This window comes from Numenius arquata, chromosome 25 (genome assembly GCF_964106895.1).
Source record: "Numenius arquata chromosome 25, bNumArq3.hap1.1, whole genome shotgun sequence".
Taxonomy (NCBI): Eukaryota; Metazoa; Chordata; class Aves; order Charadriiformes; family Scolopacidae; genus Numenius; species Numenius arquata.
In genome coordinates, this window is record NC_133600.1 from 2767947 (window position 1) to 2791541 (window position 23595).

At 47.7% G+C, this 23595-nt stretch overlaps 1 protein-coding gene across 1 annotated transcript; it reads left to right on the forward strand.

The window, feature by feature from the left end:
* The first annotated feature begins 1009 nt into the window (after window positions 1-1009).
* On the forward strand, window positions 1010-23595 carry PIAS4 (protein inhibitor of activated STAT 4). The gene is made up of 11 exons (XM_074163633.1): window positions 1010-1103; window positions 4440-4875; window positions 10447-10531; window positions 12319-12360; window positions 12769-12859; window positions 13200-13328; window positions 13412-13517; window positions 16878-16951; window positions 17134-17294; window positions 21272-21402; window positions 22886-23595. The coding sequence occupies exons 1-11, from the start codon at window positions 1077-1079 to the stop codon at window positions 23089-23091; spliced, it is 1488 nt and encodes a 495-aa protein (XP_074019734.1). The 5' UTR covers window positions 1010-1076; the 3' UTR covers window positions 23092-23595.

Here is a 23595-nt window from a genome sequence, read left to right on the forward strand (position 1 = left end):
AATCAGAGAATCGTTATAGTTGGAAGGGACCTTTCAGGTCATCGAGTCCAACCATCAACCCAACCCTGCCCAAACCACCACTAACTCGTGTCCCTCAGCACCACGTCTGCCCGGCTTTTAGATACCTCCAGGAATGGCTCCACCACTCCCTGGGCAGCCTCTTCCAAGGCTTAATAACCCTTTCAGCGTCAAAATAGTTCCTAATATCCATCCTAAACCTCCCCTGGTGCAACTTGGGGCCGTTTCCTCTTGTCCCATCACCTGTTCCTTGGGAGAAGAGACCGACCCCCCCTGACTACACCCTCCTTTCAGGGAGTTGTAGAGAGCGAGAAGGTCTCCCCTCAGCCTCCTTTTCTCCAGGCTGAACACCCCCAGCTCCCTCAGCCTCTCCTCATAAGAAATAGGCAACGGAGCTGGTGAGGGGTCTGGAGCACTTCTCTGGACTCCCCCCAGCACCTCAGTCTCTTTCTTGTCACTAGGGGCCCAAAGCAGGACACACAATTCAAGGTGGGGCCTCACCAGTGCTCAGTACAGGAGGGCGATCCCTTCCTGCCTACTCTTCAAAATCATCTCCCTGCGAAACGACGGATTCACTTCTCCCCCATTTTCAGGTCAAAACTCCTCAGGACCGCTGGCGGCGGCGGGGCCCGGCCTGAGGCACCCACCTGCCGCCATTTTGGGGGCTCAAACTACAACAACCACACATCGCTCCCGGGAGGGAAGGGAGAATATAAGACATTGCCACCCGCCCGCTCGCCCTCAACCTCTTCCTCGCTGCGGGCTCACCTCCGGCCCCGCTCCGGCTGGTTACGGCCCTAGGGCCGCTCCTCGCCTCTACCCCGATTTTGCGGGGCGCTGTCCCTTTAAGACACCCGGGAAGGCGGGGCCGGGCGGGGCGGGGCCAGGCGGGGCGGGGCCACTGCGCCTGCGCGGCCGGCGGGGAGGGGAGCGCGCGCGGGGATTGGGCGGCGCGCGCCGCTCGCGGCTCCTCCCCCTCCTCCCTCCGTGAGGGGGCGGGGTGGGTCACGTGACTCCGGCGGCGGCGGCTCCCGGCGCGGTGGACGCTGGAGGCCAAGATGGCGGCGGAGCTGGTGGAGGCGAAAGTGAGTGAGCCGTGCCGCCGTGCCCCCGCCCTGCCGGCGGGACCCGGGACGGGCTGGGTAGGGCTGGGAGGCTCCCGGTGGGGGGTACTGCGGGTGGGCGGCACGGTCCCGGCACAGGCCCCGGCGGTGAGAGCGGGGGGGGGGCGGTGCCCCGGGTCCGCCCCCCCCCCCCCCTCCCCTTTTACCTCAGGGGCTGCCCCGCCCCGGCCTCCGGGCCCGGCCGCGGCCCCCGCCGGACCCCGGGCCCGGCTCGCAGCCCCGGGCAGCCGCCCGCCCCCGGGCCTGCCGCCGGGCCTCCCCCGCAGTTAATTCTCGGTGATTAATTAGCGCAGGTGGCTTCTCCCTGCCGCCCGGCGGAGCTCCCTCCCCCGCTCCCCCAGCCCCTCGCCCCTTCCCTGCGGAGCCCTGGGCCGGTCGTGCCATGCTGCCCCTCCGCGGCCTGTCCCGGGCTCCCTGGCCGGTTCGGGGCCTCGGCCGGCGGGGCGCGGAGCGGAGCTGTCCAGCCGGGCCCGGCGGGCGGAGGGCCCCGGAGCCATCGGGCCGGCTTTGCCCGTCTCGCCGTGGGTGGGGAGATGGTAGTGGGACAGGGACAGCCCGGTAGTAGGGCAGAGACCCCCGGCTCTCCGTGGCGGGGGGGCTGGGACGGCCTCTGAGGCTCCTCTGTGAGGTGAAATATGTTCACAGCCACCGTGCCTGAAGTTGGGTTGTGCTTCTGAGGTGTCTTGTGCAGCCCGTTGGGTCTTTTGGAGGCAAAGGGCCCCCGCTCTGCTGCTGGATTCTCCTTTTCCCTCCACATCCCCGTTCACTGGCACCTCACTGGGAGCCAGGATGTCTCCGTGTCCCGCTGCTGGTGCAGAGGATGGGCTGGTGGCAATTGAGTGGGATTCACCCATCGCTGTCATGGGGAAGCTGGTACTGAGGGTGGTACCAAGCAACACCAATGGATGGAGAGTGTTTAGCGCCTGTAGGATCAGCTCATCAGTGAGGATGTGGTTAGAAGGTCACAAAAGTAAGATTTGGACAGGCTTGTTTTAGGAGGCACTGGTTTCTTTCTGCTCTTGGGCCCCTCTTGGTGTTGGACTCTGGAGAAGGAGATGTGGTTCCAAGGCATCGTGGTTGCCCCCGTAGCAGGTGTTTGATGGGCTCCTTGCTGCTCGCATGCAGGGCTTCCTCAGGAGGAGGAATAGACTTTAGCATTAATGATCTCAGTAGTTAATGCGATGACTCTACCACTCGTGCTATTGTGCAGGTCCAAGCCTCAGTGACAGGCTCTCTTTGTCTGAAGCTTGTTCTTCTATTACTGCTCAAATCTGGTCATCTTTCTGGATCTTAAATCTTTCTAAATGTAAACTACAGAAGCTCAAACTCCACTTTACACAGCGACAGTCCCAAGTGACCGGTGGTGTAGGAGCAGGGAGTGCAGGAATACCTGTCTGTTGTGCTCCTGTGACTTCCCTGGTACCACACTGTTGACGTATTTATACTGCCTTGATGTATTTATTGTTGCAAATATGCTATTTATCCTCAAAGTGCCTCAGAGAGGACAAGGCACTCAATTTAGGAGAAAACTGAGACACAGAAACTAGATTTCTCCAAGATACAGGTGGTATCTAGCGAAGCAGCGACATGAATCCAGATCTCCTGAATCCTGATTTTCTGGCAATTAAACATCCTTTCTCTCCTTTTTTAAAGTTACCTGCCTTTTATTTCTCTCATCAAAGGTATTTTGGGACACATTATGACTGCCAAAAATTTTAAGTACCACCAGTGACACGTGTGTAACATCTTTCAGGCTTACGGATTAAGTGACAGATTTCATGAAAAAGGAGAAAATAAAATGGCGTTTTCTATATAGTCTAATTCCCACACCTGCAAAAGCGGCTGTTAAATGGTTCTGGAGCTAGGAGTAGCTTTCTTAATTGAAAATAAATAAATAAATCCGTAGCTGTTTTACTCCAGGAAATTACAAAACTACTGTTAACTTCCGCAGAAATCTGACTTTTATGCCTTTTTTTTTTTTTTTTTTAATATTATTGTTATTTAATCCACAAAAAAGAGAGGAGTATAGATTGGGGAAAAGAGACCTGCTGGGTCTCTGCTTCTGTTTGCTTTGGGGTTTTTTTGGTTTGGTTTGGTTTTGGTTTGGTTTTTTTACTGTGGGACAGCTGGGGTTTCTTCTTGAATTCCAGTGTTTTCCACAAGCCAGGAAGGATATCATGTGAATTCATGTGGATACCTGTCAAGTATATTTTCAGGGCAGCTTGAGTTTTCAAAAATATGTCCTTGATAAGCTTGTCCTGCACATTCATAAAGCTGCTTTGTTGTGAGAGAGAACCGAAACGTCGGTCTTACCAGCCTCTAGTAGTAGTTTTTAACAGAAATAATTTCTAGTTCTTAGTCCGATGGAAAGTTGCCGTACAGTGTAGTGCGGTCTTTGAATCTGCTGACAGTTACAGGCCTTCTCAGTTTCCACAGCAGCAAGAGAGTAAATTTTTTTAAGATGGAGATATTTTGGGGTTTTTTTTTACTGCTTATCAAAACACTGAAATTGATAATACCAGTGCAGCCGTGAAGGCAGCTACTGGCTGTGATCATGGGGGAGAGCTTGGCAAAGCACCCAAATAGAGTTTGGAGGCATTGTTCTCATGGGAACGTCTTGCTCTCTTTAATAATCTTTTAATATTTTTCCGTGGTCTAAAACACATGATTTTTTTTTAAAGATCCTGTGTATGTACAAAGGGTTCTGGAGCCTGTTTTTTTTCCCGTACAGATAATACACAAGTGCCCTGAAATACAGTAAGAAGGGATTGGCAGCCCCAGCTCGCTTAAATGTCATCTGCCTTCCAGTTCACTTTCATTTTCTTCCTTTGCCTCACACTAATAATGTTTTAGATGAAGTTTTTAATGCAGCTCTTTTACCCAGAGATGCCGGGGAAGTCTGGATGCTTGGAGGCTCTGTGCTAAAGCAGTTGATGTCCTCTTTCATGTTGGTTGAGATGTTTTCCTTTGTGGTCACTCTTGCTTCCAGTCAAACTGTCTTGAGGATGCCTAGCATTTATCTCAAATGACTTTTGAGTGACTTGATGACTATCGTGTTGTTTCTGTGAGTTTGTTGATATTTCAGTTGATGGTTTCCTCTGTATTTCCTTTGCTTAAACAAGTACCTAAGAAATGGGGTGCTAATCAGGTGAATAACAGCTGATTTAACAGAAGGTTTGGTGTCTGTCTTATATAAAGGATTTTTTATTATTTTGCATTCCATTTATAGAGTATAGTGCAAACTGACACTTTGCCTTTTTATAACTATAAGAACGTTTTTAATTTTTTATCCCCTAGAACATGGTGATGAGTTTCCGAGTCTCAGATCTTCAGATGTTGCTGGGTTTTGTTGGCAGGAGTAAAAGCGGACTTAAACATGAACTAGTCACCAGAGCATTGCAATTGGTCCAATTTGACTGCAGCCCTGAAGTTTTCAAGAAAATTAAGGAGCTCTATGAGACTCGCTATGCCAAGAAGAGCTCTGAAGTCGCGCAGCCTCAGCCACAGCAGCACCGGTCTCCCGAGGCGCTCTCCATACACTCATCGTACGACCGCGGGAGCACCGTTGCTCGGACTTCTATCTCCACTACTAATATTGACTATCCCGCGCTCTATGGGAAATACCTTAATGGACTGGGAAGGTTGCCACCCAAAGTTGCCAAGCCCGAAGTTCGGCTGGTAAAACTGCCCTTCTACACCACCCTGGATGAACTATTGAAGCCAACGGAATTAGGTGAGTTTTCAAGATGCTGGTGCATTCATGATGGGCTCGGTCTGGGAGAGAAAAGTGAAACGCGTTTAAGTGTCGAAAAGGTGACGGTGTTTTCAAGGATCTGTAAAGTTGTGTGACAGAGAGACTGATTAATATGGTGGTGGATGCCTTCTTCTCCCCCCTCAGAGTTTAGGGAGGAATATCTATATCTGGGTTTTTTTCCCTTGCCTTAAAACAGGAATGTGGTCACTTGGAGATGTAATTTGAAAGCCCCTCTTGTTTGGCTGTGGCTTTCATATCCTTCCTTGGAAATGCTGCTGTGTTGCACGTTGCAGTCTTTTGCTGTGAATCATAATCTGTCTTCCATCTCCATAATTTGGCAGGATATTGATGAAAATCTTTCTGTGTTGGTGTCGCACCTGTGCATAGCAACTATGCTGGCACAGTCGACATTAATGCTATTTTTCAGTGCTTAAAATACAGACCTAAAGCCTCCTGTGGATGAAAGAAGATGAATACATCAAACAGTATTTCTGACTCTTTTTTTTGGTGCTTGTCACAGTTATTTGTGGGGCAACTAGGAAAACTGGAAGAAGTGCTTTTTTCCCACTCTGGGGCTAGAGTCTGATTTTTCATTGTTTTAATTTTGAGAAACAGAGAGGGTTTTCATGGATGTTAAATACAATGTTCTCGTAGCAAAGACTGTGTATGCAGAGGGGAGGTATCATCGCGCTCTGCTGAGCCTCAGTGTCTCAAAGTCAAGGTGGTAAAATCAGGCTTCGCTACTAAATGAACCTAGAACTTGGGAAGCTGGTCTGTCTTTGAAAAAAAATGTTTGATGTGGATTGGAGGGGAAAAAAAGAGAGATAAAGATATGATTGATGAATTAGTCCTTTTTTTTTTCCTGTTTTACAGACTTTATGTAATTTTCATCTTCATTTGGAGGCATTAAATATGTTAATACTGTGACCATTAAAGCAGTTGAGGGGTGACTGCTGGTGTAAAGCTAAAATATTTGAAATGTTGTTTGGGGAATGGGTTAGTTCAGTCTCAAATGTGGGGTGGCATTTGTTAATCAGGAAGGCAAATGTAGTCTTTTGAAGGAAAACACGTTTTCAAGCAGTGGAAACATCCAGAGAGAGGAGAAGAGCCTGGATATACTTTGATTAACAGATTTTGTTAAAAGTTGACATTAAATTTTCTACATCAGATCAGAACCGAGGTCTCATTAAATTTAGTATCTCATCTCTGTTAGCTGACACCTCCCTTGGGTCAGCTTGTTCCCTAAAGCAGATTTGACTAATTTTTCCTTTTGATGAGTGTTTTCTGCTTAACAGTGGGGGATTGGTGGCGAGTAGCTGGGTATGAACAGATGTTCAGTCTTCATGGTTCCCTTCAGCTGTGCAGAACCTAACGACATCTTTGAGACACTTGTTTTATTTTCCCAGCCTGGTGACCTGCAACTATAATTCCTTCTGCCTATGCCGACGGGAATGAAGGAGCATTTGTTTCTCTGTAAAAACTGGGGTTATTTCAACACTCCCTGGATATCGGCTGTTCCCCATTGCTACCTGGAACAGCTTCTGACGTTAGAAGTTATGCTCGCGTGGGGCTCTGCTTAGTGTGGAAGGACGCTAAAACAAAGCACTCCGAGGAAAATGGAGTGGTTTTCCATATGGAAGCTGCATCAGTTCACGCTTTGTTGCCCAGATTTCCCATTCTGTCTTTGGACCAAGCATGAGCTCCTTGTCAACCTTAGAAGCTCGTCATGTGGAAGTCCCTGAAAGAGATTTAAGACCTCAGGTCCATTTAGAAACAGGCTGCTGTTGTAGTCCCCCATTTCCCTAGGCTACAAAAGAGGGATTTTAAGCATATAGCCGTGGGGTGGGAGTAGGGGAAGCTTAATTTATATGTTCTGGACTTCAATTGGAAGCATCTTTATTAATGAAAAGGCTCTCTTGCCCCTTTGAGATGATTGCCTTGAGGTCAAAGGTGAGGTGGGCTATGCCTAATTTGGTCTGTAGACAAGGGGATTCCCTGAAGAACTATCAAATTACTATTAGACTTGTAGGCAAAGGTGGCTTCAGCTAAAAGCAGATAGAATGGGTCCATTGCAGAGCAGCTAATATCTCATATTTGGTACCTGCACACACAATCGCAGTCAATTTAAGTATTGAGTTTAGCATCTGAGTTATCTACGTGACAACAGCTTCTGCCGCAGCTTTCTGGTTTGGTCTAAGGATGTCAACATGAAAGAATTCTTCTAATTTACTGAAATCGCCGCAATTCTCTTGGGTAGATAAGGCTTAAAATTAAGATTGATCAGATACCTTTTTAGAGGGAATGAATACTAATATCTTTCCTGCCTTGTATTTTATGTAGCTGACAAGCTGGGTATTTATGGGAGTGCTGTGGTTTCTGAGCGCCTTACTGATAAGTGTTCTTATACTCTGGCACCTTTGGGGGCAAAAGCAGCGTGAATACAGTTTTTGACAGTAATGGTGTGCTGTAAGGGATTCTGAATGATTATTTTTTTTTTGTTGTTGGTGTTGTTCGGGCTCTTCCCTGTGACAGCCTGTACTCGCTGTCGATGCTGAGGCTTCTGGTCTTCTCCTGGAGGCACGCCAAAGGAGATCTTGCGGTGCAGCCGTGGGAGGAGAAGGCCATGTAGGCTGGGAGGTCCTGCCGCTCTCAACGTAAACAGGATTTGTTTGGTTTTGTCCCTTTGATAATACCTGCCCCGCTGTGGTGGCGTTACTCTTCTGCCATGTGGGAGCAGTGAAGCTGCTGCTCCAACCCCCTCCTCCGAAGCCAGACTCCAGCCTCTGTAAACGGGGCCACCGATTTTGTTGCAAAGGCAACAGCCTTCCCCTGACTGCAGAGCAAACGCCGCTGCGTTGGGTGATCTCCAAGGAATCCCAGCAAAAGCACGTGCTCAAACTGTTGCTATATCCACCTAAACGAACCGTGGTGTGCGTTAAAACGAGGGCTTCCACCGCTTACAGAAGTAAAAGATGTCGCACAATCAGCTTGCCCTGTCTCCCCAGCCCTCGCGTGAACACAAATGACCTTCAGTCTGGTCAGAGGAGTTCCAATAGCCAAGGAGAAAAAAAAAAAAAACACCTAAATATTGTCTTGTGCCCTGAGGTGGGCTGTTCTGGGGGCGCAGGGATGTGAATGGGGACTCACCGCAAGCTCCTCAGCCCTACAGAAGCCTCTCGCCAGCAGCTCGTCTCCAGCTGATCTGCCCCTGGGATCTCCAGCCTTTGGGATCTCCATCTCCAGTAATCACAGTTTGATCTCTCTTTCCTGGGGATATATTTGACCAAAAAGTAAATAGTAAGAAACGTTACATTTTTAAAAAAAACCCAAACAAAACCAAATATAACAACCCTTGTGGCAAGGAAACCCTAAAACCTCCAAATCAATGTAGTCCTTATTTTCCGTGGCATGGTCCAACCTGCCGGATCGAGAACTGCTCAGAATGAGAATCCGTTGCAATCACTTTGGGCTAAATTCTTGAATCTGGTTTGCCAAGTCCTTTGGGGTTTTGGAAGTTTTATGTCTTGACTCATTTGGAGGGTTACTGATCGAGCTCAGTCTTCAAAATTGATTTCCTGCTGTTGTCAACTGTTAAAATAAATCGATCCCAGCAGCAGTTTCACAAGTGAAGGAGCAGAGTTGTGCGCTGAGGCATCTGTCCTGGAGAAAGGATGAAACTCAGTTATCTTAAAATATTTACCTTTAAAAAACTGCAATATTTTTTTTCTGGCTGCTCAGCAAATAAATGAATAGCTGATTAGGTACCTCCTGGAGTTTGGGCTTATTTTCCAGCATTAAGATTTTGAAGGAAAATTGGGGTTTTACACAGATCTGTCTCGGAGAGTTTTTTTTTTCCAATCCTTTGGGGAATACTGTCTTGAACTTTTCTCCGAAGCATCCCGTTCTGATTGCTGCTGGCAACAAGGTGTGCATGGACACATCCCGAATCCGTATCTTTTTGATTTCTGTTTTCCCTTCAGCTCTTTTTTTTTGCCCAGGTACCACTGGAGTGCTTTTTGTGACTCTCCAGCAGCTTTCTGTGAGCGCCGTTTAGCAGCACCCCTCGATTCTTGCCTGGAGAAGGGTCTTTCACAACGAGAAATAAAGAAAACGGGGAGCATGTGCTGCTGCTGCTCATTTCTCTTACTTCAAGCACAAAGAGGAGAGTTGTAACTAAGTAGGTTTTTTTTATAAAAGAAGGGTGAGCTGATATAAAAGCAAAAGAAAACATGAATAACTTCGCAGTTTTCCTAATCGGGTTTGCGTTGTCTTCGTGTAGGTCAACAATCAGGAGGATGGTGTGTCTCTAGACAGTTATTTAAGCAATAACATTAAATTATTTGTTGTTGTTCTTATCATTCATTCATCACTTTCTCCAATAACAGTCCTTATGAAATGCTTTATTTCTCAATGGTTGTTTCGGTCTAGAGACATTTGGATGGAAACTGGAATTAAATTAAAAGTCCATAAAGATACCTTTTTTTTTTTTTTTTTCCCCCAAAAAAAGCCCTTTTTGCATTTTTAAGCTGAATTCTGAAAGGGAAGTATCCATAGTCGGTGAATCACGATTGTCGCTGTGTCTTCCAAGATCTTAGAGCTGCTGAGGTTTTATCCTTCCTTCGCCTCCTCTTATTCATAGACAGTAAAGAACACTTTTCTATGTCTCAGATTCCGGTATCTTGGCTTTGAATAAACAAGTGCTGCAAAGAAAAAAAATCCGATTCTTGCTAAAAAGAAAAAAATAAAAGCTGTTTTATCGCTTCCTGTTCTTTATGTTTATCCTGTGACTTTCACCAGCTGAGGGCCTTGACTTCAGTTGGAAATGTGTCCCGACAATAAAATTTAATAAAAGGTACCAAGTGGAAGTTGTACCATAATTTTTCCACATCTCAAGCTTAATTTTAGCCATGTTAAATGCGTTTGCTCTTAAAATTGTGGATGGATAAAAGGCCAATTAATGCTGGGTCCTCATTAAAGTGTTTCCGAAAGCCGAGTGCTGTAACACCCTGCCTATAAATGCACCCTCAAGGTCATGTGTTTGTAAGTCATGTTTTGTCTCTTACAGCTGTTTTTTTTGTGATGCTTTTTTATTATCGAAGCGGATCTCTGTTGTGTTGTTTCCTTTCTTTTCTAGAATGAGTCTGATGGTTTCATGCTTTCACGTCATGCGTAGGTCTCTGCTTATGCTTCTTTGAGTTCTAGTCTCCACACTGTGACGCCACTTATGGTTTGTTCTTACATGAACACGTGGTCGTTGGCTCATTGATTATTTGAGGGGAGGAAAAATAAATAAATAAAACCACGTCCAAATCCACTGTGTACTATTAGCTTGCTAAATAGCAAAACAGGCAAGTGATAAATGTGCAAAGCTGTAATCAAGGGTAGATTTACCAAAATGCGTGGTGATTGGAGTTGTTGTGCAGCTGTATGGGAGAAAACAGGATTTAGAAGTAAACGCAGCTCGAACATAAAAAATCACCTCGTGCTTAGCAATGTAAGAAGAGCTAGTTATTATCGGTTTGATGTACGGTCTGTTTTTTTCCTCTTCAGTTCCACAGAGTAACGAGAAGCTTCAGGAAAGTCCATGCATTTTTGCGTTAACACCAAGACAAGTGGAGTTGATCAGAAATTCCAAGTACGTCTCATTGTGTATTAACAGTTCAAGAAAATGTAGCTGTAGAATTCCTCTGTGTTCCCTCTCTGTGGAAGCTTTTGTTCTCTGCAAGGAAACGCAGTTTGTTTGAGGACACTAACAGACAGGCTACTTCTCATGTAAAGCAAATAGCTTTGGGGGAGGTGGGAGGTACAATTTTACTCACCTAAGTCCCTAAGTTTCACTTTTGCTCCTCTGATCTTGCCTTTGAGTAGTACCTTTGGGCAGGAGAAGCCGTATAAAATTGTCGATGACCTAAATTCTCCGTTGAGCTTGTGCTGTGAATATTTGCACGTTTTTTTTTTTCCTCTTTGCGTCAAAAGTTCAAAAGCTAAACATGTAATGCTGTTTGCATCTGAAAGAAAGCTTCCTTGCTGGAAAGGATGCTATAGTAACTGCATAAGAAAACATCTTGCACCGATTAGGATTTACCCTGACCTCTGTCGTGATGCAACTTTTGATTCAAACAATGAAACGCTCAGGCGATGTCAGTGCAGGCAGGAAAGCTTCCTCTTTCGCTGACCTGCTCCCTTGGGCCTTGCTGCTGTGAAAGGACAATGATGCAGAAGAGGCCCTCCAAAACTAAGCATGAAACCTTTAAATATTTCTCTTTACGGTGTAAAACCATACTGTTAGCGTAGAGTCAGAGAAAGATGATGTTTCTGGAATACCCAGTGCGTGATTACTGTTGTGATCCCAGTAGGCCAACAGAAGCAGTGCAGGGGAAGCTGTTTGAAGACTTAACAGAGAGGAAATGATAGACCATGGAAGTCTTTAAGGGTGATAAAAGACTACACGTGCTGTAGCTGATTCTTGATGCTCTTTTCTCCACATATTCAGATTTGGGAGAAAATTTGCCCTGTCACTAACACACTGTAAATATTTCATAGCAGGGGTTTCAGTGAGAGTCTAGAATGGGCACTCGGCACAGGTCTGGCTTCTTCCACTGCCTGTGGGTACTACCCAGATGTGTTCCCCCACATCTCAAACTGCCACATCAGCTCCTGTCTGTCAGCTGAACTGAGGATTCATTCCTTCCATCCCCAAAATCAAAACATTTATACTAAAACACTGAATTGGAACATGAAATGCTTTCAGAGGCAAATCCAGACTAATTTGGGGGTCTTACCTGATGCATCCTGTGCAGAAATTAGAGTATGTTTGGCACTGCTGTATAAAGACTCCTAATAAAATACCCTTGTTGTGAGATCTATTGCTTTCCTGATACCAGTTGAAATCCTGTTACAAATAGCGCTACTGCAGTTAGCAATATTAACAGTTGTTCTGCTGGTGCCATAATACTTGATTCTTTGGTTTGCATGAACAGCTTTAGCTGAATAATTGAACAAAGAGAGTCTTGAAAGAAGACTGTCAGGTAGACCTGACCTTAAAACCTAGTTTTTGAAATGTTTACAAATCAGCAAAAGGATGCCAGGCAAATTGATGGCTTTCACGCGACACCTTTCCAAATTTGAAAACCCAGAGAAAGGCTGTAGGATGGTGCATTAGGGGGAAAAAAAAATAAAAAACACACAACCACCGATATTTGCAGGGGGAGTTGTACAATTTAAATAAAATTCTGTAAAGTAATTCTTTAAAGATCTATAAAAAAAGAATTAAAACTCTTGAGTCTGGCAAAAGTGACAGCTGATTTTGGTTCTTCTGGGGTTTGTTTTTTTTTGGGTTGTGAGGATTTGTTTTTTGTGGGGGGGTCGTGGTGGTTGTTTTTTACATAAATAATCTGAAGTTTCTGTTCTTTAATTTACTAGGGAGTTGCAACCCGGTGTGAAATCAGTTCAGGTTGTGCTAAGGTATGTTTGAGCTTGGGGTTGACTTAATATCAGGTGCAGAACAAGGGAGGAGGGAATATACTATTAAATATATTCATTTTCAAAGTGGTTTTCAGAGCTACAAAGAAAACTTAGAGTCAATTTTTTGTTCACATGCCTAACGCAAGTAGCTTAAAGTCTACTTTCTAACCTCTCCCTACACATACTGCTTGATTAGTGCCGCAGTAGGAAAGTGTGTCAGATTTTGCTGCCCAGGTACGGAGCTTGCATCCGATCTGGGAATTCTGGGTGGAATTGGCTTTGCTTTGGCCAGAGGAGGGAGCATGGGTTGGTGTGGTGATGGTTGGTTTCTCGTCACTGGTGATGTGCGGAGAGCTTTGAACGTGCAAACGGCATGGAGATACTGAGATAAATGTCATTTCTTTACAGAATCTGTTACACAGACACTAGTTCTCCTCAGGAGGATCAGTACCCTCCGAACATCGCGGTGAAAGTGAATCATAATTACTGCTCCGTGCCGGTAAGTCAGCTCAGCCAGCAGGTGTAACATTGCAACTTTGGAAGGGACTTGTGTAATTTAGAAGAAAATTATTTTCCTGATGAATGCAGACAAGAAGCCAGAGTATAAAAGTGCACTGCTTAGTTTTAAGCTAATTTTCTAAAGGATTAGCTGTGTTGGTAATAAACCGTTCTTGCGAAAAGATTTTGCACTTGGTCTGACTGTTCACCTCCCTTCTATTCCCCTCCTTGAAAACTGGGGGTGAGTAGAATTTAGCGCAGTTGATGAGTAGATGTACCTACTTAGAAGCATCTTCAGTAACAAAAAAAAAATACGGATATATTTAATCTTTCTGCCTTAGGGCTACTATCCATCAAACAAACCTGGAGTGGAACCTAAAAGGCCCTGTCGTCCCATCAACCTCACCCATTTCATGTACTTGTCTGCAGCGACCAATCGCATCACCGTTACCTGGGGGAATTACGGGAAGGTACGTGCTAAAATCTCACAGAACCACGCAAACGAGCCCAAACGAGCAGCCTCACTCATTCCTTCCCTTCCTTCTCTCGCTAGAGCTATTCCGTGGGGCTGTACTTGGTGCGGCAGATGACCTCAGCAGAGCTGCTGCAGAGGTTGAAAACCATTGGGGTCAAACATCCCGAACTCTGCAAAGCACTTGGTGAGTACTTGGGCTGTGTCCGAGGAGGGGCGGGGGGATCCGCTGTGTGCCCGCCTGCCAAGTTTTATACAATTTCTTTCATCCGGTTGTGTCAAAACACTTTTTTATTTGAGCAGACTTGCTAAGCTGTATGTCAGTCCTGTGAAGTTGCCCCCACAACCTGTGTGCAAGTGCAGAGCTTCTGCAGCGCGCCTTGCTCGTGGCTCTGCGGAAGCTCTGCGTCGCTTTAGTTGGATTTAGAATTTGTCCCCAGGTCGTATCGTGCCGCTGAGGGCCGCTGTCGTGGTGGCGCGTGTGGCTTCATGCCTTCACCTGAGTAATTATGAGCTGACGAACGTTACCACAGCACCTATTTCCAAAGGAGGTTTCTGAAGCAAGGGATCCTGGTGAAAATGTCTTGCTGCCCCAGCCCCCTCCCCGTGAATCCTGGGGGCTGGCAGTGGGATTTCACCACCAGCACTTTCATATGCGGTGAGAGCTTCAGAGAAGAGATGATCCCGAGAGATGCTTATCCTAGACCGCTCAGGTAAATCATCGTGGTATGAGGCAAATGCAAAACATTATTGAAAATGAGGGGAAATGACCTTTCCAAGGTAGAATCTGACTTGTAGCTCCTGAGAGTCTGGAGGATTTCCAGTTACTTAATGTTACTGGAGAGAGCGTTCTTACTATTTAGTTCTGTATGGGAGACCTAACACCACGCATCGTGATGATCTTTAAAACATACTACTGAGATCATGGACAATTCTTACAAGTATAAGAAGCATAATCTTGAAGGCAGGTGGTAGTTCATAAGGGAGGTGATGATTTCAGGCATGTCCAGTCTTCAGATGCCTAATGCGCATTGTGGGACATGCTGCTGCTTCAGCCAAGCTTTGGATCTTCATCTTAATTGCAGCGTTTCTGCAGGAGGAGCTGAAAATTTCCTGTAGCTGCGTGCACACCAGATAGTGTCCGTGGCAGTCTTGATCATATTGGACCACTCTCACAGCCAACACTTATCTATTGACATAAGAAATGAAAATTTCCCTTTGTTAAATACCCACCATTCTCCAAAGCCCAAGGCGCTGGTTGTGCTCCCTTTTTGATGTTCTCCAGAACCTGAAATGAATTGAGCAGAGACTGCCTTTGAGTTGTCCTAAACTGCAGAGGATCCTCTCATTCTTCTCAAACCCTTCACGCTTCTTGAAACCCGGCTCAGCAGTAGTTGCTGTTCCCTTCAAAGCGAGCACTTGCAGGGTGGCCTCTCGAGCTGGGACTTGCAGGCAGAAGTTCTTGTCATGGTTTGGGCAGTTCTGAAAGCAGCTTTCTTGCATTTTCCACTCCGTAACAAGCGCGTGCCGGCGGTTCTACCGAGTTAGATAACTAACGGCTTTGGCTGGACTTCAGGACAGAGACGAGTTGCATTTGGTGGCCTTAAACTTAACCAAATAGGAAGGTTTTCTTGTTTCAGTTCCTTTGGCCTGTTACTGCTTGGGGGTTGGTTGGACATCTGAACCTGGCACGCACCAGCAGCTTGTAAACTTGGCTTTTATAGCTCTGGTCTGTGCTGCAAATGGTTCCGTATCAACGTTCGTGGCAATATCCCTCAGCGCTCACTAAAGCTACCCTTTGGTCACGTCTTGGGACTGATTCATCTTCTTTTGCATATGCTTCTGTTGACTTTAGTATAGGAAACTTGTCTGGAAACCGAGATGCTTACACGCATGGCCATGGATCCAAAAGCCGTCTTAAGACAGCTTGATTCTAATCCGGAGGTCCTAGAAAATACCCGTTTTTCCTTCCCGTGAATTATAGTAATTGATGCACGGAGAATGCTCTTACAAAGAACTTTTACGAAAAATTAAGCTTGGATGAAAAGTCTCCTGATGTGAAGAAAACAACCCCAACAACAATCTCGTGGGAATTTCACATCTGAGAAGTCACTCTCTAATTAGAGCTGTGTGTTGCAAAATGGCATGTAGCCTCATTGTCTGGAGACGTCTTGTTATGATCCGAAAAGGTCAAAATAAATGGTTGACTTGCTCCAAAGAAAAATGGTGATGGAAGTGTCAAAGGCCTTTTCAGACAGCAGTGATAGCAGCAGCTACTCTTCGGGACTCGTGTAGTACTTTAAAGCTAATTTTCTGTGCTGATTTCGCACCTTGTTGCGGGACCTACATGTGTGGGACCTGTGCGTCCGCTGCTCTTCTTGATTTGCCTGCAGCTCCTCTGGGTTTTCCTTTCAGGATGCAGCAGCAGGGGCAGGATTCTCTACCTCCTTTCCTAATGCTTGATTCTTTCCAAATACATGCTGGATTGCTGCTTGTGACTGTTTGTGCATGGCTGCCCTGCTCATTGAGCTCTCTGCCTGGGAACCTCTGGGTCTGGTTGGGGTTCTTGGGAAAGCTTGCTGGAATAAATGAGCTGGTCGGCATAGAAGCTGCAGAGTTACAGCCCAGTAGCTCTGAGAGGAGTCTGGTTTATTTGATGGGGCAATGATAGAATGTGTTTTCCTGTCCATTTGAGGGTATTCCCTGTTTGCTCACTTCTGGGGGGGACTTTCTCTGAATTTCAAGGGGCAGGGAGAGGCAGTTGACCCTGTCCTCTTGCCACTGGTCTCGGAAGGGAATGAAATCCATCATGCTTATGCCAATTGACTGGATAAGCCTAAATTGACTGCGTTCCAGAAGTCTTGCCACATGCTGGAGCTCTCTCGGGCCACTCTTTCCTTCCCTGCAGGAAGTCCAGGTGTCTCAGTTCCCTCGAAGGGGAACAAAGTTAACGCCCAGTTGGCTGCCTTGGTGTAATATTAACATGAAAAAGCTGGTCAACAGCGTGATTTCCTCTGTGTACTCCAGCTGCCCAGCCTGTAGTTTGTAAATAAGAGGTGGAAGTGTTGCTAAGAGAGCATTAACGGCGTAGCTAGAAGATAACATGCAGCCAGTTGTCCTCATCCCAACACCGAAGTCCACTCAGTCTCCTTTGTTTGCTCTGCCGGGATGAGAAGCAGCACGTGCTGTTTGTCTGGGAGACCTGGGTCATTGGGAAGGGGGGATCTATAAGAAAATGTGAGCTTTCTCCGCCAATAAAAACTCCAGCTGGGCTGTAGACCATGAGCTGCCTCCTCATGCACAAAGTTTTGGGCTCACCAAGCAGCGTCTCTACTGAGCTGTGCAGGTTGGGCACGCCTGGTCCAATCCAACAGCTTTCTGCCCCCGGTGTCCTCTGTCCCTGACAGGCAGAGGTTGTCACCGGTGGGGAAAATGACCCGTACGCAGCCACGGGCTGTGGGTGAGCTGCTTGACCTGTGCCTACACGTTGTTTCCGAAGTTGTAAGTTTGCATCTGTTAAATTTTGTGCTCTCTACTCTTACCGCAGTAAAAGAAAAGCTACGCTTGGATCCAGACAGTGAAATTGCCACTACGGGGGTTCGTGTCTCTCTTATCTGTCCGGTAAGTCTTTGTGATATGTTTTAGTCTGGTTTTGTCAAGAAACTCTATTCTGCTGCCAGCCCAGCTTTGCAAGCTAACGAACCTTTTTGCTTAGGAAAGCTAACGAACTTTTTTTGCTTAGAACTGCCTGGTGATTGCTTGGGTGGGTTTTATCGCTGATCTTCTGCTCTTTGGTTCAACAGCTAGTGAAGATGCGGCTGTCTGTCCCGTGCCGGGCGGAAACCTGTGCACATCTGCAGTGCTTTGATGCAGTCTTCTACCTACAGATGAATGAGAAAAAGCCCACATGGATGTGCCCCGTGTGTGACAAACCAGCTCCCTATGACCAGCTAATAATCGATGGGTGAGTACATACACCTCTCTGTCCTCAACTCCTTTCTTTTCTCCGCTGGGTGCAGCCTCTTGTCCTTTGGTCTGTGCATCTGATTGAAATTTGCCTCGAAACGAAGTTGGAAGCTTATTCTGCTGCTGCATAATATTCTGACTTAATTGTCTTGGTGTCTTAGAGCAAGGCTTGACTGTTTGTCTGCCCTTCCTAATTTTTTGGATTACACTCAAGTGTTTTGGAATCAAGCATTTACTGCCTCACTCTTTTCATCAGGCTGATGAACCCGCACAACCAGCCGCCTCGGTTGACCAGTATCATGCTGCGTGGAATAAACCACTTTATAAGCACCCGATAAGGTGATTTTTGATAGGAAACATCTACCCGTTTTCTTGTCGGTGAAGTCCACATCAGCTCACAAGCAATTCTTGGCATGGTCTAAATGTGACTGGGGGGTCTTCTCTGCCAGCTGTTAAACCGAACATCGTGCAACATATACCCCCCCGAGATGGAGGTACAAATGCAGTATTTGGAAAGAGTTTTTATACAGTCTGTGTGATTGTTCTGTAGAATCACAGACTGGTTTGGGTTGGAAGGGATCTTAAAGATCATCTTCTTCCAACCCCCTGCCCTGGGCAGGGACACCTCCCACCAGACCAGGTTGCTCCAAGCCCCCTCCAACCTGGCCTTGAACCCCTCCAGGGATGGGGCAGCCACAGCTTCTCTGGACAACCTGGGCCAGGCTCTCACCACCCTCACAGCAAAGAAGTTCTTCCCCACATCTCATCTCAATCTCCCCTCTTTCAGTGTCAAACCCTTTCCCCTCCTCCTATGGTTCCCCTCCCTGATCCAGAGTCCCTCCCCAGCTTTCCTGGAGCCCCTTTAGGGACTGGAAGGGGCTCCAAGGTCTCCCCGGAGCCTTCTCTTCTCCAGGCTGAACCCCCCCAGCTCTCCCAGCCTGCCCTCACAGCAGAGGGGCTCTAGCCCTCCCAGCACCTCCATGGCCTCCTCTGGCCCCGCTCCAGCAGCTCCACGTCCTTCCAATTCCAGTACAATTCCTGTGGCCATTGTGAATATCTTGGTGTCAGGGATGGGAAGGATGCCTCGGTAGGAACGCTTTCTGTGTTTTGCATGCCTATAGGGGAAAGAAAGCAGGAGGTTCAAATCCACTGGAGGAACAGGATTAAAATGATTCGGAAACGCTGTCCAGATTGGAGGTTTTGTGGATCTCCTGGGCTTCCCACCATGGTTCCTCTAGGGACACCCAGTGGTGGTTGATCCCTGTTAGCAGGCTGAGCCTGTGCAGCAGGACCTTGCGGTGCTGAGGGGGGACCCGGGGGCTCCCTGCTGGGGGTCCGCAGCCCCCGTGGTGTGGGAGGGGACACCAATGCGCTTGTCAGGCAACTGGAGTATGCTGGGAGGGAACCAGCTTTTGGTACAGCACTTCTAGAGTGGGTTTGTGAAGAGCAGGCCATGAAGCATCTGTGCATTTGGATCTGGTTGCTGTCCTGGGGCTGCTGCCTCCCCTGTAGTGGGCCAGAAGGACAGAGCCCGACCAGCATCCCCATTCCCCGTGTTCCCAGCGAGGCAGCCCCTGTCCCTTCTGCACGAGGGATGTTCTCTTTCTCCTGTCTCATTTTGAACATGGCATGGTTGGAGTAGTGCTGGAAAAGGACAGGAGGGAATTAAAGCAAAGTAAATTCCAAACAGCCTTTGGAAAAGGGTGAGGCAAGAAATGCATGTCCTGAGCCCTGCCAAGAGTTCTCCAGCCATGAATTGGGGAAAGGTTGCTTTAGACTTAGCGTGAACTTGATTTTCAGTCCATATGGGAATGGTGTTTCCTATATATCTGGACTAGAGTTAGTTTGCTCTCTCTGTTTCCCAACGAGCAGAGCTGAGGGCTTACCGTAAGCGGGGAGAGCTGGAGCGCTACAGTTCAGCAGCAGAGGTGATGCTTGTTTGTCTGAGTGAGGTTTGATACTTAAAATGTGGATTTTATACAGGATTTGATGCTTCAAAATGCAGCTGTGTGCCAAGAGGATTACCCTAAAAACCAGGAGATCTCCTTCTCCTTATTGCAGCCTGTATGCAAACTGCAAGAGTGAGCTGGGCTGTCAGCAGGGGCCACCTGAGGCAACCAGGAGAGCTGGCGACGCTGCTTGTCAGCTCCAGAAATACGGATTCCAGAGGCTATCTCTAGAGAAGAGCGCAATAAATTGCCTGGCTTTTTTCCAGGAGTAAAGGAAGGAACGAGTGAATTAATGGGAACGGTAATTTCCACCCACAGCCCCAGAAGAAGAAGCTTTGTTGCCTCAAAATGCAAGGAGCCTGTTTTATGGGCTGGGACCACTGACATCCGTAGTGGTGCTAGCCAAGCTGAGAGCAACCCTGAGGACTGGTGGAGCAAGATGCATGGTTCTTGGCTCCTGGAAAATGATCTCCACCCTCATGGCTTGTATAATTGGCCTCTAATGCAGATTCCCTCAAAAGTAGGGAGAGTTTAGAGCTAAATTGTTCAGGTGCATCCAGCTCCCTTGGCACACGAGGCAGTGAAGTGAGCAGACGAGTCTCCGCCTGGGTGGTACATTCCCAGGGCCAGGCTGATAATGTTCTGAGTGTTGCTGTGTTGGTAGGTACTGATTTGATCCAGGAGTTGTGGCTTTTTTAGACGGTCTCGAAGCAGCCTAGGCATAGATAACCTGTTTGCTTTGTCCTCTGGCCAACACCAACAGGAAAATCCAGTTCCTTTGAGATCTCTAACGAGGCTGCTGAGACTGAAGGGGTTGGATCGTGGAACCTCCACAGGTCAGCAATGCAGTGTCCCTCCTGCATGAGGAGGAGGGGGAGATCATCACTGATGAAGGCTCCACAGATTTCTTCGTCCCTGCTCTGCGGTGCCCAAGAGTGGGTTTCGGTGCCAGTTCAGTTGGATGAAGGTGGTGCTCAGACCTCCCTCCTGGAGGGGACCTGGCAGTCACAGCTGGATGTTGTTAGCCAAAAAAGGGGCGTAGGCTCCAGAGGAGGGAGTTGGTTGGTCGAGTCTAAGATCCTCTGGGCCTCGTCAGCTTTTTTGGAATTGCAGCCTTGGTGGTTGCTCTGCTGGATGACAGGAGTATCTGCGGAAACACATTTCCTACGTGAGCAGGGAGAAAGCAGAAACTTTCTCCTACTAATGTGCCACAAATAGTTTTCTTGAGCTTGTAAGATTTTTGCTATTAGCTCTCCTTTATACTCGAGGGAAATGCTCAAGCCCAGAAGTGAGTAAGGCCTTGCAGACCAGTGGTTCCAACCGTGTGTCCACATAAACATCCCGGGCAAACGGTGGGATGTAGCAGGATGAAGCAAATACTCAATTTCTGAGGCACAATGCGACAGAGTAAGGGCTCTGGCTGGTGTCTCTGCAACAAGAGACGGCTGACACCTAGGTATCTGCATTGTGGGTGTATTTACAGTGGTGAACGTGGGTTTTTTTCTGTTGCAGGAGGCTGCGTATACTGTTTTGGTGGCTGCTGTGGAAGCTTTGGGAAAGAAAAATAGGAAGGAAGTGAAGTGCTGCTTGTTAGATTGCCGATTTCCTAATGTCACAGGGTATTTTGTCTTTGGCTAATGCCTTGGTGTGGATGTACCTGCACCAACCCTGACACAGCTCTAGATGGGGCATCAGGCGTCTGTCTGGAAGCAGTTCCACAGACTTGGGAAACTGGGTGAAGAGGCAAGGCTGTCTTCTAATTGCACGTAATTAAAATGTTAGTTCATGGTTTAGGTACGTTGTCAGGAAGGACGGGGATGGTTTGCACTGTCAGAACCTGTACTTGTTTTATGGGAAATAAAACAAGCCCTTGACTGTGAGGGCTGTCTGTTTGGCAGCCAGCTAACACCAAAGTTCTTTTAAATTTAGGGCTCTTTAAGGTAAAGATCCAGGTTGATGGCCCATTGCTAAATGCATTCTGCTGATTGCCTCGAGCTTAATAGATGGCATCTTGTCTCCTGTCCAGGCTCCTCTCAAAGATCCTGACGGAATGCGAAGATGCCGATGAAATAGAGTTCCTGGTGGATGGTTCCTGGTGTCCCATCAGAGCTGAGAAAGAGCGGAGCTGCAGCCCTCAGTGTCCGATATTAGTTCTCGGTGAGTATCTCTGGGGCTAAAGACTTTAAATTACTGTGGGAAATGCACACACATTGCAAAAGTAGAGTTCCTCAACTGGCTTGGGAAAAGCCGTGTGATGCCTTAAAGTGCCAGAATGGCATCGAACAAGTTGGTCAGTAGATGCATCTCTGCAACGACCCCTGAAATGTCAGCAGCAAGACCAGCCCGGAACAGCACTGTACATTTTTTAAATTTTTTTTTTTTTAAGGGAAAAGAGGATTTTGAACAGAAGGGCTGTCTGTTGGGCAGCCTGCACGAGGTTGGGTCACTCTGGCAGTGGTGATGGCTGCTGGCAGGGCTGGCAGCGTAGTTGTTTGGTTTCTTGCTTTGGCCAAGCCAATTCCCTCTTCTTGGGCGCTGTGGCAAGTCCTGACCCTGGAGAGAGCATCAGGTTTGTGGCATCGCAGAATCAGGGAATGGTCGGGGTTGGAAGGGACCTCTGGAGATCATCTCCTTCAACCCGCTGCCAGAGCAGAGTCACCCAGAGCAGGTTGGACAGGGTCACGTCCAAGCGGGTTTTTAATATCTCCAGAGAAGGAGACTCCACCATCTCTCTGGGCAGCCTCTTCCAGGGCTCTGCCACCCTCACAGGAAAGAAGTTTTTCCTCATGTTCATCTGGAATTTCCTGTGTTCCAGTTTGTGCCTGTTGCCCCTTGTCCTGTCACTGGGCACCACGGAGAAGAGTCTGGTCCCATCCTCTTGCCACCCACCCTTTAGCTATTGCTCAGCATCGATGAGATCCCCTCTCAGTCTGCTCTTCTTCAGCTGAACAGCCCCAGGGCTCTTAGCCTTTCCTCAGCAGAGAGATGCTCCAGTCCCTCATCATCCTCGTAGCCTCCGCTGTACCCTCTCCCGTAGTTCCCTGTCCTTGAACTGGGGGGCCCAGAACTGGACGCAGTGCTCCAGATGGGGCCTCCCCAGGGCAGGGGAGAGGGGGAGGATGACCTCCCTCCACCTGCTGGTCACACTCTTTTTAATGCCCCCCAGGAGACCATTGGCCTTCTTGGCCACAAGGGCACATTGCTGGCTCATGGGCAACTTATTGTCCCTTAGGACCCTCAGGTCCCTCTCTGCAGAGCTGCTCTCCAGCAGGTGAACCCCTTATCTGTACTGATGCAGGGGGTTATTCCTCCCCAGGTGCAGCACCCTACACTTGCCCTTGTTGAACTTCATGAGGTTCCTGTCTGCCCAACTCTCCAGCCTGTCCAGGTCTCACTGGATGGTGGCACAGCCTCTGGTGTGTCACCCACTCCTCCCAGCTTTGTGTCACCAGCAAACGTGCTGGGGGTATGCTTTGTCCCCTCATCCAGGTCATCGGTGAATTGGTTGGTTTTTTAGGTGGCTTCTTGAATGGCCTTTGTTTCATTCACCCCTTTGCCGAGCACCTCAGCCATGAGAGACCCCTAAACTTGGCATGAAGTGTCTTAATTAATCCTCTCTCTCTTCCCTCACCTCCCTCAGGTTCCTCAGATGTGAACGGGCTCCTGCCCACTCCAAACGGCAACGGGGAGAACGGCAAGGCCACTGCTGACGTGGTGGATTTAACACTGGACAGCTCGTCGTCGGAGGAAGAGGAGGAGGAAGATGAGGAAGAAGATGATGACGATGAGGGACCCCAACCAAAACGACGCTGCTCTTACGAGAAAGGTTTAGTTTCTGCCTGCTGACTGCGGAAGCCGCTCTGGGTTTCAGAATGGACAGACTTGAATACTCTGGTGCTTATTAAACTGGAGGAGGGGGAGAATGTCCTCTCCCACCTCATCTCCCTTCCTCCCTGATCTCCTTTGACTTTCCTATTCCAAATTAATCATTAAAACAAGAGAAAAAGCAAGAAAAAAAAAAAAAACAAAAAAAAAACAAAAAAACAAACAAAAAAAAAAACAAAATACAAAAAAAAACCCCACAAACAAACAAAAACAAACAAACCATTGAGCTGCTTCTTGGTTGGAAAACGACCCCACTCAAAGCCTGACCCTGAACTGGAGTCGGAAGTAAGGAAAAGTGTCTTAAACCAGTCAGTCGGGACCCGCAGCTCGCTGGTCCCAGCTGCCCTTCACCGGGACGGTGTGACCGGGTGGAGTTCACCTGCCCATCGCCGGGACATCTGACTCCCCTGCATCTCCAAAGCCGTGTGCATTTTTATCCTCTTGTTAAATAACCATTCCTTAATT